The 17308-nt window shown below is 35.9% G+C and overlaps 1 protein-coding gene across 5 annotated transcripts in view; it reads left to right on the top strand.

The window, feature by feature from the left end:
• LRP1B (LDL receptor related protein 1B) overlaps positions 1 to 17308 on the top strand; it is a 1938012-nt gene that overhangs the window by 1616955 nt on the left and 303749 nt on the right. For all 5 annotated transcript variants that reach the window (XM_084800259.1, XM_084800256.1, XM_084800258.1 and 2 more), the window contains 3 exons: positions 10244 to 10436; positions 10942 to 11067; positions 14849 to 14977. In XM_084800259.1, coding sequence (XP_084656385.1) covers positions 10244 to 10436; positions 10942 to 11067; positions 14849 to 14977 — 448 coding nt within the window. The remainder of the gene's footprint in view (positions 1 to 10243; positions 10437 to 10941; positions 11068 to 14848; positions 14978 to 17308) is intronic.

The following is a 17308-nucleotide window of genomic DNA, read 5'->3' as shown; positions in this document are numbered from 1 at the left end:
CTGGTTGACACTGGAGGGGTCAGAACACTGTGAGTGGTGTCACCCCTTGATAGATAGAACTTGCTGGTCTAAGAAAGTGAGCTGAGAAAGCTATGGAGATTAAGCGAGTAAGCAGCGTTCCTCTGTGGTCTCTGCTTCACTTTCTATGTCTAGATAATTGACCAAATTTTTAAAAACTTTGTAATAAAGGTTATTTCTACTACTTTAAAGATGAAGGAATTAGAGCAATGAGAAGTAGAATAACCAGACCTAGCACATGTGTTACCTTCTTCTATTTCAGTACCCAAACTGCTTGACCCCAGAGTCTGTCTGCTATACTATAGCAAGTGAGTGTCCTCACTCCCTCCTGAAATCTTGGTCCGGGTGTGTTGCTGATGATACTATAGCAAGAGAGTGTCCTCACTCCTTCCTGAAATCTTGGTCTGTGTGTGTTGCTGATGATGTAGCACCTTTATAATTTTGACCCATGTGTAGTCAGAAGGGTCTTCAAATCAAATGGGGGAGCATGGAGTCCCGGTCCCTCCATTCTCTTAAATATATTATCCTTGTTTTCCATTTCTTCTCTTAACTGTGATGTTATCTGTCATTCATTGTGACATCATCATTTGATTGGGATCAATGGTTTATCCAGTTTACAAAATAAGATAATATATTTTTCTTTTATGAAGTTAGTCTATTGGGGTATTTAATTATAGTGATTACATATAATAAAGTATTACACTATTAAGGAACCCTAAAATGTTTTTTCTCTCTAATACAACATAAAATCATTTTATGACTCTCCACATTGTATTTTAATTACATTTACTGTATATATACTATCCTTTTTCATCATAGTTTTAATATATTGCAGTATAGTACCCAAAATAACACTGGAGGTTTGTTTAAAAGTCTGATTACCTCTCTTGAAATACTAAGATTGGCATTCCAGTGTGGCATTGACATAGGAGGTTTTGATTTAATATACTCCTTTGACTAACTCTTCATTCTTCTTTAAAATATTAAAAAGCCAGGAGAGTTGTATTTAGGCAGTGTTCTAGGGAGTAATGCTATTGAAAAATTCATCAAAGGTATATGAGATTGAGAGAGTACTGTCTGCAGTTCTTCAGGAAGGCACACATGTTGCTGACATCATTTTTAAAGGAAAATATGTTGTTTCTGTGCACACACAATTTGCACTTCTAATTAGATATACATGTTAAAAACAATAACTACATTCATGCTGAAGGAGGCATAGTCATAATGACTTCTTTATGCACAGATCTACAGCAATAATTATTGAATGTTAAATATAGCCTAAGAGTATGGGTTCCAGAAAAGATCAAACTCCAGGCTCCATGCCTTTCAATCCTGGTAGAAAGGATAACAATAGGAGCTTAGTGTGTGTTTTCTTGATTGTTTCTGTGAATATGGGAACCCTATTGAGCCAGTAGAGGATGATTGGATGAAAAGAGGATTGGTGGTCTGGGATAGCCAGGCAGTGATTCTTAAAAGAAGACATAAAATATTGAATTGAGTCCACAGGTGATGGTTGTGGAATGAATTGTTCACCCAAGATACTCGCTGATTATATATATATATATATATATATATATATATATATATATATATATATATATATATATATATCACCTCTTGTACCAAAGGAGGGAATTTTTAAAAAATCAAATATGAACGATCTTGGACTTGAGGCAGAAATTCATGTTGGGCAATCTGAATGAAATATTCCACTGTGAAACCAACACATATGCTTTTTATTAGTTATGGAATAAAAGATATTCAGAAGTCAATGTGCTTACCAAGTCTATGGGTGTGGACAGCATGTATTTGAATTACACAAAAGGAGGAATTCTCTTCTGTAGTTTCAGACATTCTCTGAAAACATTCTGAGCTTTGAGTTAGTGGAAACTAGTGCTTTATAATGAATATGTTCCAAATGTTTAAGCTGATATTCAACAGATTATAAAATAAATTGTACTTATGGATGTTGAATAGCTATTGATGAGCTAAGGAAAGCCCAAGCTATTGGCTCTGGATCTGACATTGCAGCTCCTCACAATCATGAATTTGTACTCAAACTTCAGAATCTCCAACTAAGTTTGGTGTTTTCCAGTGAGCTTCATTCACAGTATAAACCCAGGCATAATCTCACGCTGTCTAAATGCATCTCACTTAAATTTTTAAATAAGATATTACATTAATAGTTATAATCACAGGTGAGGATAAGAAAACATAAAAAATGTTGCCAAATTCCCCCTGAAACTGTCAGCAGCACTTACGGATATCAGATTTTCTTTCCTATACTCAGACCATTGTGTGATCCAAGGGGGATGCCATTCTCTTCTCTTTCCTTGTGAAAGGCACAGTGCTTGGTCATTGTCTTTCAGCTGTCTGGTTTTAAATATCAGAAGGCAGAGAGGGGCCAAAAATGTTATTCAAAATCATAACCTCTGATACCTTTGCCCTCTAGCTCTAATTTCAGTTTAGTCAACCAAAAAAATAAACCACTAGAATATATGTGTGTATGATTTTTCTAATATATGTGATAAAATACTGACAAAAGCAACATAAGAGAGAATTTTTTTTGACTCACAGTTTGAAAGTACAATCCTAACATGATGAGAAAGTCCTGACAGTGGAGCCTAAGGCTACATCCACATTCAGGAAGCAGAGACCTATGGTTGCTCATGGTCATCTGCCTTTCTCCTGTTTATGCGGTCTAACTCAACGTCAGGGACTAACACCTACTCCCCTTTGCAATAACTTCCTTATCATTTAACCTAGTGGTAATCCCCCCACTTGGATGTGAAAAACTCCCCTAATCTAAATAATCTCTTGCATGTGTGCCAAAGGCTTTCTCTCCCAGGTGATTCAGACCTTACCATGGTGACAATAATCAGTATAATCTCCAGCTATCTTAATTTGAGCACACTGTATTTTTTCCTACTTCAAAGTTAACTGACACAGTCACCATAAAAGCTTGGACTATACTGTGGAACTCTGAGAGGCAGAAAATGGCATTCTTACTTTATACTTGAAGGCAAGTTACCTGGAGGATTGAACTGAGGGTAGAATTTGTAATGAGACAAATGGAAGACAGATAATTAAGAGGCACCAATGTATTGAAGAATAAGTGTCTGTTTTTCCTTTGTTAAGATCGCAGTGCCCACAATAGGGAAGTTTTTGGATTGATTTGAACTTTACTGTTTTCAAGTATGGTTAGACACAAATAGCATTTAGTTTCCAATATTAAATGCTATTAAATAATATAGATGTTTCTAAAAAGTAAAATAATCCATGTATTAGATTAAATATTTCTTAGTTTTAAGTTACTGATTTAAAACTTCACTGTTTATTTCTAGGTGAAAACAGCTACAGTTATTTATTTGAAATGCATAACATTTTTTTTGGTGTTCAGCTATGTTTCCAGCCAGCCTGTCATTCCCTTTAACTATCATTTATGAGCTTGTCAGGGTGGAAATCACTGTAGTATTTAGATGCCTCCCATATGGCTGCTTTTACATTGTTTAACACACGATATATGGCTGTAGAGACTATGTTGTCTTCCCTGTAAATCTGAATTTTCCTATTGATTTATTGGTCTTGGTGTTTCAAGCAAAAAGATACTAGTGCATATGTTAATGCTAAGAGGCATAAAGCCTGGGGCAGACATATGAATTTCTGACACATACATGTCAGGTCTATATAGCATACTCTTGGAATCCCTTAAATTATTTATCTGTGAGAACATATGTGAAGTTAAGTGTCTGTGCTGAAATAAATTTTCTGAAATAAAAGGAATTATTTTGAAAGGTGGATCTATTTATAGGCTCAAGGGCAAGTTCATAAAAACTATACGCTGTAAGTTAGAGAATACACATTATAGAAAACCATGGTGACAAATTTCCCTCATTGTCTTTGAAGATACTGATTAAGCTTGCAAGATACAGAGCTAGGGTAGTTTTAGTAAACATATTTAATATGGAGATAGGAATGCATGATTGAACTTTAATCAGAAATGAGATGGCATGAGTTTGGCTCCTTATTAGTGGAATCTGTTGTACAAAACATGTGTAATTATAGTCTGTGTCATTTTGCTTTTCTCCTTTGATGGGTCAGCAAACACTGAAAAGTAACCAGCCAAGTAAATCAGTGTTTAAACCTAACAAGAGATGTTATCATGGAAACGGATATTTGGTGATAGCCGCTACCCATTATATTTGTTTGAGCTTGCACTTAACTTAAAATTTCCACTACTATTCATCTAACAACCTTGATTAGATATTTATATTGTTTATATAAAATATGATACTGGTAAAATGAAGGAAAAATACCTTTAGTAATAAACTAAGGTGAGTTTTTCTAGTCCATCTATACTAAAGCCAAATTCGACACATTGGGTCTTAAGCAGTTTTAGGTCACCTTGCATAATTATTTAACCTCTTCAAGAATCAATCCACACCATTAAAAATGATCAAAGTGGTATTCACAACTAGCATTATTCTTTTTTAATAAAATTTTTATTATTAATTTATTCATATTACATCTCGATTGTTAGCCCTTCCCCTATTTCCTCCCATTCTTCCCTCCCTCCCACTTCCCCCCCTTCTCCTCTCCCCTATGTCTGTGATTGAGGGAGACCTCCTCCCCCTATATATGCTCTTAGAATATCGAGTCTCTTCTTGGTAACTTGCTATCCTTTCTCTGAGTGCCGCCAGGCCTCCCCATCCAGAGGATGTGGTCAGAAAAGGGACACCAGAGTTCGTGTGAGAGTCAGATCTCACTCTCCACTCAACGGTGGAGAATATCATGTTCATCGGCTAGGTCTTGGTAGGGGTTCGAAGTTTACTGCCTATATTCTCCTTGGCTGGTGCCTTAGTTTGAGGAGGACCCCAGGACCCAGATCTGCCTGTCATAAAGTTCTTCTTGTAGGTTTCCAGGGCCCTGTGGGTCCTACTATTTCCCCATTCTTCCATGCTAGTCTCGCCTAAAGTCTCAATAGGGCTTCCTCAAGACCCAGCTATCCCACTCTTTGGAATATACCCAGAAAATGCCCTAACACACAACAGGGACATATGCTCAATCATGTTCATAGCTGCTTTATACATAGTAGCCAGAACATGGAAACAGCTTAAGTGTCCCTCAGTAGAAAAATGGACTAAGAAACTGTGGTACTTTTACACTATGGAATACTACTCAGCTATTAAAAACAAGGAATTCCTGAAATTTGTGGACAAATGGATTGATCTAGAAATTATCATAATGAGTGAGTTCACCCAGAAGCAAAAAGAGACAAACGGTATATACTCACTTATATCAAGACACTAGTCCAAGGGATACGTAGCATTATTCTAAATGTTAAATGATATATTATGCATCTGTGATGGTTAACCTTGGTTGTCAAATTAGTAGCATCGCTTCAAGCTTCCAGTGCATCCATAAGGGTATTTCCAGAGAGTGTTAGCTGATGAAAGAGACCCACTCTCAACCTCTTCTCTAAATGTGAGTCTACACATCCTGTGCAATGAGCTCCCTGATGGAAAGAAAACGAGAAAACTGATAGAACACAAGTGGTCATCTCTATACATCTTCATTGCACATATAATGTGGCCTACAGCTTTACTCTCCTACACCCAAGCCTTCCCCGCCATAAGGGAAAATAAACCTTCATACAAGAAGCTACCTTGGCGATGAATTCTGTCAGAGTAACAGACAGTGTCATACTCATCACAAGCATTATGAAGAGATAACTTCTTATTGATGACCGATAATACTAAAAAGCTGAATATATGAATAATCATAACTTTTGATGACAAAGTTAAGATGATTTTTGCTTCCAAATTTACTTTTCTCTTCTGCACATTAGTACTATCCAGAATTGGACAAACTCTTTATGAACTTGTCTGGACTTCTTGCAATTGCTTTTATTATTATCTAATTTAGTTGTGTGTGTACACACACACACACACACACACACACACACACACACCAGAATAACCTTTAAACCTACGAACCAGCTGGATGCTGTGAGTCAGGCAGGAAAGGAGTAAACTGATAGATTTCCAAGCCCAAAGCTGCTCAAGTGCCATGCAGTCCTATTCGAGATGGCAGGGCTCTGTCTATCTGCTCTGTGTTCCACATGGGCTAGGCCAGAAAGCAGATGGGGGTCTGCGAGAGATTCAAGCCTGAAGCTGCTTGGTTGCCCCACAGATGTTCTTGAGATGGCAGCAAATGTGAATCTTGATCTGCACCAGACTCAGCTCTGTCTATCTGTTCTGTATCCCAGATGGGCCAAACTGGTAAGCAGCTGGGGAACTCAGGAGGACCAGAGCCCAAAGGTGCTTGGGTGTTCCACAGGTCTTCTCCAGATGACAGGGCTCTGTTTACTTGCTCTGTGTCCCAGTTGGGCTAGGCCAGGAAGCTGCTGGCCAGAGGAAAGAGACCATATCCTGAAGCTGCTCACAGGGTGGCAGCTAATGTAGAGTGTGGCCCAAGCAGGTCTCTGCTCAGCCTCACCCTGCCTGCTCTGTGACCTAGCTGCCTCAGACCAATAGGCTTCATGTGGGCTGGGAGAGATCAGAGCTGGAAACTGTTAGCAGGATGATAGCTAATATGGAGTGAGGCCCAAGCAGGTCTCTGTTCATCCTGTCTGCTTTGTGTCTTAGCTTTGTCAGAGCAATATGCTTCAGGCAGGCAGGTGGAGATAGACTCCAGGCTGAAGCAGCTCACAAGATGGCAGCTAATGAGGATTGTGCCTGGATTCAGCTCTGCCTGTGTGCTCTGTGTCACAGATGGGCCAGGCTGGGAAGCGGCTGGGGGACTGAGAGAGATAAGAACACAAAGCTGCTCAGACACTCCACAGGCCCTCTTGAGATGGCAGTGCTCTGCCTATCTCTTCTGTGAGCCAGCCGGGCTAGGCTGGGAAGCCGCTGGGGAGCTGAGAGAGATCAGAGCCCAAAGGTGCTTTGGTGCCCCACACTCGTGCTCTGGAGGCAACTATTATGGATTGTGTCCGGTGGCGGAATTCATCCCTGCCTATCTGCTCTTTGTCGCAGATCCCTTAAGACTAGTGGAGAGAGCCCAAAGTCCCATGGATGTCCCACAGTCCTTCTCAAAATGGCGGCTAATATGAGAATTTTTCTGTGGGTTAGCTATGTGGCCCAGGGTCGGACCCACCCGTGCTCCACACAGTGTGGCTCCCTCTCACAGCAGCACTGGTGTTCTGTAGATCTCAATTTGGTCTTTAGGTCGCTGTGCAGTCCTGGTTGCCCTGCTGATCAGAAGCATGTGTGATCAGCGCTGCCATTTTGCATCTCCCCTCTCCCCACAGATCTTTATCTAGAGATGGTGGCTTGTAAAATTTCCTCAACTCGCATTGGCATGTCAACTGGTGCTATTGCTCAAGGCTAGTATAAGCAACCATAGTGTTGAGAATTCATGGATGCAGTTTTCCTGTCACGTGAAGAAGATACTATCTTGCAGAAGACATCCTGGTCCTCTGGCTCTGAACAACCTTTTTAATCCCTTTTCCCTCAGTGTTCATGAGCTTCAGGTGTAGAGGTTGTGATGTAGATATATCAAGCAAGATCAAGAACCCCATTGTCAATCTTTACATTTGTACCAGTTGTGAATTTCTGTAATGGTCTCTACTACAAAAATAAGCTACTTCAATGAGAGGGAAGAGCTGTACTCACTTGTGGGTATAAGAGTAAGTATTTAGAATGAAGTTCGAAATAATACTAGTTTAGTAAAGTGACAATGGAACACTCCACCACCACCACCACCACCACCACCACCACCACCACCCGTGCCTGGGATCCATAGCCTCATTAAACACAAATAGTTGCCTGGTTTTACAGTACCAGGCATGAATGTCCTCTTGTTGAACACGCCTTAAGTTCAATTAGAAGGACCCAGTCATCAGAAAGGAGGCTTCAAGGTTAGGTTCAGAGAAAGTTCTTTGGTGACAATTTGTGGTGTTTTCTGCAATGAGATCTTCCCTCCAAATTCAGGGAAGCAACCAAAGACAACAATACTACCCAATGTTGTTTTAGAGGTCTGGACTTTTTAAAAATATAGTATAAGGCTTATATGGTAAGCATTATTGCCCAAATGGCATAACTTTACATATATATATAGTTATATAGTTATATATAAAGTTATACATATTGTATTAATTTTAAGCAACCATAGGATAATATTCTTATGTATTTTTCAGACACCGTTAATGTTAGTTGCGCCTCTTCCCTCTACTTCTTCTTTATTGCCATCTATCCCTCATTCCCAGGTAAAGTTTCTCCCTCCTGGTTTTTTTTTTTCCATTTTCTGTTTCATAGCAGACTCTTAGTCCCTTCTGTAGGGCTCCTTCTACCCCCACATACTTTCATCCCCGTAACTTTTACTTTCCTAGGTTCTGTAGTTTCTATGAACTCTATGTTTATTGTAAAGACTTAGTACCAGCATTCACAAATAGGAGAGAGAACATGTGTTTTTCTATCTTTGTTTTGCTTAGGATGTTTTCACTGTTTGGGGTACATCAATATATTATTTTCTAGCTTTATTCATTTACCTTGAAATTTCATTGTTTCATTTTTTTCTTTTGCTTGATTAAAATTCCATTGTGTATATGCATTAAAATTTCATTATCCACTTGTTAGTGGAAGGGCATTTAGGTTGCTTCCACTTCTTACTTAATGTGAATAGAGTGGCAATGAACATAACTGGGCAATTATTTGTGGAGTAGGATGCCCAGTACTGTGGGAAGATGCCGACGGGTACTATGGGTACTACGGGTAAGCCATGTGGTAGATTTATTTTAGATTTGGGAGAATTCTTCACAATAACTTCCAGAGTGGCTGCATCAATTTGCAATCTCATCAATAGTGAACAATGATTCTCTTTTCCCCACATCCTTACCAGCAATTGATCATTGTATTATTGACTTCTAAGACTTTCCACAAACTTTTTGTTACACTTACGATATGAAAACTATTTTCTCGTAATTTATTTTGATCTTTTTATTATTTCATCAGTTTGATTTGAAGAGGAGCACTTTTAAATTACAATAGCTCTATCAAAATTGTAGTGGATTTTGCATTTCAGCATTATCCTGTAAATATTGTCATTGTGAGATCTAGGGTCATAAAGAGTATTTTCTTGTTTTTAGTAAAAGGGTGTAATCAGAGGCCATATGACTTATTTTCAGGCTGATTTTGTACATAGTGCACACATATATGCATGTCTCACTATTTATATGCTATTCACTAAAATATTTTATTTCTTTAACAAGGCCTTGTACTTTTGTCAAATACTAGTTACCCATATATATGGACATGTGTGACCTTTATTGTCTTAATCTTCTATTGAGGTCTTCTCCTATCAGCCGCCAATATGATATTAACATAAAAAGTATTATTTTGTAACATAATGAATTACAGTACTGTTAGTTATAAAAAAAACAAGGATATTTTGTTTCTTTGTATGCTTTGTTTTGTTTTACTTTTCCAGATACTTTAAATTTTTGCATCAGTTAAAGACAGCTTGTCAATTTCTACAATATGTCTGAAGGAATCCTTTAGGATTTGCATGTGATTTCCTGAGGGAGTGACACTTTAAATAGGATTGTGTATTGCATACTGAATAAGATTTATCACTCATTTACCTTTTGCTAACTTCTGTTAACATTTTATGGTTTTAAGTATCTTTTATGTATTCTTTTATATTTATCTATATCTCATACTTGTTGAGACCATTTCAAAACTAATTTTAAATGTTAAATTCCATTTAGTTAACATAAATGTGAACAAACAAATTATTCTTTGAATTTTTATCAAATTCAGGTATTATTCTCAACTTCTATCCATATTTTATCTTATGTGCATTGCATACTTTATATATGTACTTAATATCATTTGCAAGTAAATTGACTAATTTTTTATTTTATAAGGAATACTTTTTTATTGTCTTTCTTTTTTTTCCTGCTTTATTATACATTTGGATCTCAGTTCAGGAGACATGAATTTTCTCATTCATCCTTTGCTCCTGTTTTATTTCTATTCATATTCTGGAAAAAAGTTAAGTCATTAAAGTATGTAACATTACTATGAGACATTTGACGAAATTCAGTTGTAACGATCCCTACAGATGGTGACTAACTAATTTTTATCCCCACTTCTGGAGCAAAAAGAGCTTTCAAAATCTGAATATTCCCATGTTGTATAAAATATATTTTAATTTATTTCAGGTAATCGTCAAATCTGGACCAGGGACTTTTCTTAGTCTGGCAGTTTATGACAATTATATCTTCTGGTCAGACTGGGGAAGAAGGGCTATTTTGCGTTCCAACAAGTACACAGGAGGAGAAACTAAAGTCCTTCGTTCTGATATTCCACATCAGCCAATGGGAATCATAGCTGTTGCTAATGACACCAATAGTTGTAAGTTGTAATAGAAAATAATCTTTCCTAATTATATAAGATGTTAACTTTTTTCTCTCTTTTATGGTATTACAAATTTTGTCATCTTATCGGATGGGAGATAGTATTCAGAATTTGACTATTCAATGTATCAAAACTGTCTGAAATGTTTAAGAAACTAATATAGAACTCAGTTCTTTGCCATAAGAAAATTTCAATTTAATTATTTGTAAAATTCTACTCCACTGTCCTTTATTCCTCGCATCTATGAAAACAAGGGCTAACTTTTTTTTCTACAATAATGATTTTCTTAGTAGGTTTATATCCGGGTTTATAAATTCTGCAGTCATTGTAATACTTGCAGAATTGTGGTTTACAATAGGCAAAATTCTTAAAAATGCCATGACATCCTCAAAAGTCCTGAGCATCCTGAAGTTAGAGTCAGTTTAGAAGTTTTTGCTTTACCTGTAATTAAGGAAGACTGTGCATTTATTACAAATGTTACTCACAGGCCCCTTCATTGCAGGTGAACTCTCTCCATGTGCATTGTTGAATGGAGGTTGCCATGACCTCTGCCTTTTAACTCCAGATGGAAGAGTGAATTGCTCCTGCAGAGGGGACCGAGTATTGCTAGCTAACAACAGATGTGTGAGTAAGTAAGGATAATCTGTGTAACATGCTTAAAATATATTGAAATTGTGTTACTGCATTTATAAAGTTATGCTATATTCTAATAGTAAGTTTCTGTCCTTTTATATCTGTTTATGGAAGAATTCAGCTCATAATAGTATTTTATTACAGCTTTGTGTGATGAGTACTAGTATCTAAGATAACAATCCATGAGTTCTGGTGATTAAGGGCCTGACTGTATTAGGACCAGCTTCTGGAGTTCCTGCATACAAGATCATCTGTCAAATTTTAGTTGTGACTCTGAGACTCTGGCAATTATAAAATTAATTACAGCTGAAATAAATGAGACTCCATGTAGATCAGTAGCCGTGCAGTAACCTCCTTCATAGTCTGTGGCAGTATGTAAATGAGAGAGTGAGCCTCATGCAGCTTATTTGTAATCATTTCCAAACTGTTAATTAAGAATGTAACGTTCCAGCCTTGCACAATGTTTATTCTTCCCAAAGGCATTGCGGCCTTTAATTAGTACCATTACGATACACCCTTATTAACAGCTAAATTTTCAAAATAAATAATGGTTCAAGTGTTTCAATATTGCCATGAAAAGTTAGCAAGCAACACAAAAAAGGTTAATTTCCCTTTAACACTGAAATTCTTTGTCTGTGAGAAAGGTGGAGAATGAAACATCTTGTTGGAAATAGGTGAACTCATTTTCAAACTGTGCCAGTTTTGACACATTTTTCCTCATTTGTATACTTTTATCTGTCACGTTAGGAAATCAACAAAATGGATATGTTTGCATCTTTAAAAATAAGCATTTTTCATCTTTATTTTCATACATCCTTGTGCCTTATTTAACAAGAGGATACTTTCTTATATTTGCAGTGTGCCTTTTTGTTTTGAAAATTGGTACCACAACCAAGGGCACACCGTAGCAAAATATAAAATGTTAGCTTTATATAAGACTGCATCAGAACAAAGAAGAGACTGCTTCAACTACTCAATGAATTTTAATCCAGATCAAGAACTTTAATACAGTGTCACTCAAATCCGCAAATCTCTTTGTGGCCTACACTTCTCAGACAGATTATGCAACTACCTGAGATACATTTCAGTTTGCCTTTGTTGGTTTAATCCTAACCATGAGGACCTGATGCCATATGCAGACCTGGACATCATTCATGCATTAGAATCATCCATGTTTCCCTCACAGGTCACAAGATAGGGCAGGGTAGAAACTTTGGAAAGAAGAGCAATGGAGTATACAGTGTGCAGTATAGGCCTATTGCTGTGAAAGACTTTATATATGACTTTTCCCCATAAGCTACCTGTTTTTCTCTGGTGCTCAGAGGTTATATGTCAAATAAGAAAAATATTTTAAACATATAGTGTTGCACTGCTATGGAACTGAAGTGTGTTTCTGGGACCCTGCAGGGGTACACATTGCTGTGGAAGCAATTTCTATCAATTATGTGTTTGTTTTGAAATCCTGTGGTCCATCAGCAAAACCACAAAGCAGCTTCTGCCATATTCTTGTCGACCCATTGATAAGAAACCAGAGTATTTCTGACACAAATTCACTAGTGTTGTTCTTGAATGTTAGTGTCCTCTTTCATTTGCTGCCACATGCATGATGGTAAATGTACAAAAATGTTTGTGGTCCTAATTGTTGGCCAAATATTTAAGTATTTACATCTCACTCAACCTTTTTAATGTTGTGAGTATTGTTATCATCAAGATCCATCAGAGAAACAGGAAAAGTAAGCATGCCTCAATAAAACACTTTCCGTGTAAGAGAGTGAGAGGAAAGACAGATCTGAAATAGACAGACAAAGGAAGCATTCAGTGCTATGTAACAAATGCAAATATGAGCAAAAATCCAACTCATACAAAATGTATTTTGCATTCTGTATATGTTTTATTTTTATTCTGTTTCTTTGATCAAACTGACTTAAAGTATCCTTGAGAAAAAACTGGATTCTCTCAAAACTTACAAAACTTCCTTCCCTGAAGGAAGTCAAAGCAGGAACTCCAGAAGAAACCTGAAACAAAAACAATGGGGGGGGGATGATACTTATGGCTTGCTCATTTGGTTTTATAACACAGCCCAACGCCACCTTCCTAGGGTTGGCACCATCCACAGTGAAATGGCCCTCTTACATCAATCACCAGTGAAGAATAATCTCTGACAAATAGGGTCACAGACTACAATGATCTGCACAGTTCTTTAACTGAGACCCTCTCTTCTGACTTTACTCTAGCTGTATCAAGTTGAAAATAAAAATTAATACCACATAAATCATACATACGATTAAATTTATGCAGACTGAGCAAATTATGTTCCACTATTTAGAAATATATATTATATATTAAAAGCTAATGAATTTGGAAAAAAAGCAAAGAGGAGATTATAGGAAGGTTTGATGGGAAATAAAAGGAAGGGAAAATGATAAAACTTTATATTACATAATACCAAAAAAGAAATAAAAAGTTAACCTGCTATATCTGCACAAATATATATATACATTTGTATCTACATCTATCTATATAAAATTTGTTTCTATGTGTTTATATGCCTTTATCTACCATTAAGATAAAATCAAAACAAATAAAAAGTTAAACAGCTATACATGCACAAATATATATACATTTGTATCTACATCTATCTATATAAAATTTGTTTATTTCTGTTTATATGCCTTTATGTACCATTAATGTAAAATCAAAACAAATAATTAGTATAATCACTAAATACAGAATTTTTCTATCATAGCAATTGTTTTTTTGCTTATACCAGCTTTATTAGCAATAGCTAACAATTGAAAATGACTCAGGTGTCCTTCAGTGGGGAACAGTTAGCCATTGTAATAACATTTAAACAAGCACTATCAATCGTGATGATCCATATCATAAAATATTTCACTTCAGTTAGAGGCAGCAAATCACTGATATGTTATATCAAATCACCTGAATGAATCTTTAGAAAATTAGACTGGGTGAAAAAAATGTCTCGATCTAAAGATTCTACTTAACATTCTTCCTTTTTCTTCCATTTTCATTTGTGTGCTGTATGTATGTTTCTTATTAATTTATTCATATTACATCTCAATTGTTATCCCATCCTTGTATCCTCCCATTCCTCCTTCCCTCCCATTTTCCCCTTACTCCCCCTCCCCTATGACTGTGACTGAGGGGGACCTCCTCCCCCCGTATATGCTCATAGTGTATCAAGTCTCTTCTTGGTAGCCTGCTATCCTTCCTCTGAGTGCCACCAGGTCTCCCCATGCAGGTGACGTGGTCAAATATGGGGCACCAGAGTTCCTGTGAAAGTCAGTCCCCACTCTCCACTCAACTGTGGAGAATGTCCTGTCCTTTGGCTAGATATGGGTAGAGGTTCAAAGTTTTCTGCACATATTGTCCTTGGCTGGTGCCATAGTTTTAAAAGGAATTATTTTAAGAAAGACTGCTGCCCTACATGCCAATTATCAAATTCAAACTACTATATTTCTCTGCACATATTCAATCAACAAATGATTAATGGAATATACAGATAGGCATAAAAGAAAAACAGTGATAAAACTAAAAACATATCTTTACAAACAACTCCTTGAAAACATCCAAAGTTAAATTAAGAATGACAGAAAGTGCTTATGCTATTCTTTGGTGAAGTGTGAATTATTATTATTCATTTCATTTCATATGTTTATATCTTACTTTAATTTTATAATTAAATTTAAGGAATACAATGCTAAATAACATAAAATACTTTTCACTATACAAATACTTACTTTTCAATCTTTCAGCTAAAAATTCTTCTTGTAATATGTACTCCGAGTTTGAGTGTGGAAATGGGGAATGTGTTGACTATCTCCTCACCTGTGATGGCATCCCTCATTGTAAGGACAAATCAGATGAAAAGCTGCTCTATTGTGGTAAGTGTTTAATAAGGACCTTATTGCAGAAAGAGATTTCTGTTTGGTTTTATGGTTTTAGATATGTTTGTCTGTCTCTATTTCATTTGACTACTTGCACTAATTGTTTCTCATTGACATTTATCTCAGAAATAAATTGACTGGGCTTTACTTGTGATCAAATGAGATACATTATTATCTACACAGTTACCATGGTATTCACTGGAGAATATCTTTATGGTTTTCTATCACTTTGATGCAAATTAAAAGAGAATTGGAGCCTCTTTTGTAATCTCCCATGTAATTTATTTCTATCTATAATTTTAAGCTCCTTTTACTAAAAACATAATTTAGAAATATCAATGAGTGGTGGATATTGCAGACCTACAGTATAGCAAACATCCACCCTCAACCAAGAACATGTTTAATAGATGTCAAAGCATTTGTTCATTCCATTTTTGTTTCAAGGATAATCATGGGGTGTCCTTTGATGTGGAAACTGTAATAGTCATGATCCACAAAAAAAGAAAAAAAAATGGCCTTGCATCATTTGTGCTTTCCTGTTGGTGACAAGTGAAAGTCATCTTCTGAAAGAGATTGGCTTTTCTGTTATAGGAATTAGCAAGGATTTTGCCTTCCTCTCCCCATTCATCTTTACTGTACAATCCAGATTTATCTTGAAAATAATGTGACTTATTTGAACTTTGCCAGACCAATAGCATTAAGTCTCTGTGCATTGTAAAATTTGGAAATCTTTTATTAGAATTGCTACTTTGTATTCAACATAATCTTTTGGAACTTTATCATGGTAATAATTATAGTAATCAAAGAATTGGTAAATAGGAAGATGAGCATTTGTCAATTTGTAGCTATTTTTTTATTCTAGATTAACATTCTCAGTTAAAATGAAGGAGAGATAGCATCCACTTATGATTTCTTTAACCAGAATTATACAGAATTTATTCAAGTTATGTGTTTAATTTATATAATAGCAATTGAATACACAATTGAAGGTAATAGAAATAATAATAGTAAGTATAGAATACACATTTACAATATGAAATGGGCTTGAGAATAATATCAACATTTTTTTATATCTATAAAAAACCAGTTGTAAGCCATATAAGGGAGAACTTAGTTAGCCCTTTTTAAAATGATTCATCTAGTAAGTAGGTAAGGTTTTGGAGACCACATATGCATTACTAATTTATTCACTAATATTTAAATTTTTAACAAATAATAATTGTACATATTTGGTAGTACAGTGTGACAGGCCAATGCATGTTCATTGAGTAATGGTTAAAGCAAAGTACCTGGCATGTCTATATCCTCAGATATACATCATGTCTTTGTGCTGTGAATATTCAAAAATCCTCTCTGTTCACTATATTGAGACATTTAGTTAATTGTTAACCCTACTGTAGTAGGAAATGTTACAAGTATTCCTTCCATCCATATGTATCTGTATTACCACCCTCTTTACATACCTCAATTTCCCACATCTGTTTCCTGTTCTCATAAGACCTAATATATATTCTACTTTCTTGAAAAACAGCTTAGCCATCCTATATAACGATAACATACAGTTGATTTTTCTGTACCCATCTTCCCTTTCAGATCTAACTGTATTGAGGCAAATGGGAGGTTTTCAGTATTTTAAAAAGCTTCTTAACATCCTTTTGAATACATAAACCATGCTTTATGAATATTTCATCTTTGATCGACACCCTGTTTGATTTCCTGTTTAGTAGTAGTGCTACAGTGAGCATACTAGTGCAAATTCTTCTATTTGTTGGTTGTTTCCTTCCTTCAATATACACACATGTAGAAGGATAATTGTCTCATATGATAGTGACATTTTTCAGTTTTTCAACTCTACTCATAATATTTTCCATAATGACTGCGTTAAAAAAAATACATAAGTATTTCATTTTCTGTTCACCTTGCATGGAAATTGTTATCTTTTAATTATTTTCTCATGATGGTCATTCAGAGGAACATATATATATATATATATATATATATATATATATCATAGCAGATGTAGCTTTAAAAATAAGACAACTGAAGGAGATCAACTGCCTGCAAAAGGAAGTCAGAGTATCATTATTCTCAAATGATATTCTAGTGTGCATAAGGGAGCCTAAAAATTCCACCATGGAACCCCTACAGCTGATCAGTACTTTCAGAAAAGTGGCTGGATATAAGATAAACTTTAAAAAATCAGTAGCCCTCCTATATACAAATGATAAATGGGCTAAGAAAGAAGTCACCAAAATGAAATGACGCCCTTCACAAAACCCACTAAGAATACAAAATATCTTGGTGTAACTCTAACCAAGCAAGTAAGAG

The sequence above is a fragment of the Acomys minous genome, assembly GCF_964271855.1.
Source record: "Acomys minous genome assembly, chromosome: 10".
NCBI lineage: Eukaryota > Metazoa > Chordata > Mammalia > Rodentia > Muridae > Acomys > Acomys minous.
This window is presented reverse-complemented; position numbering and strand designations above follow the sequence as displayed.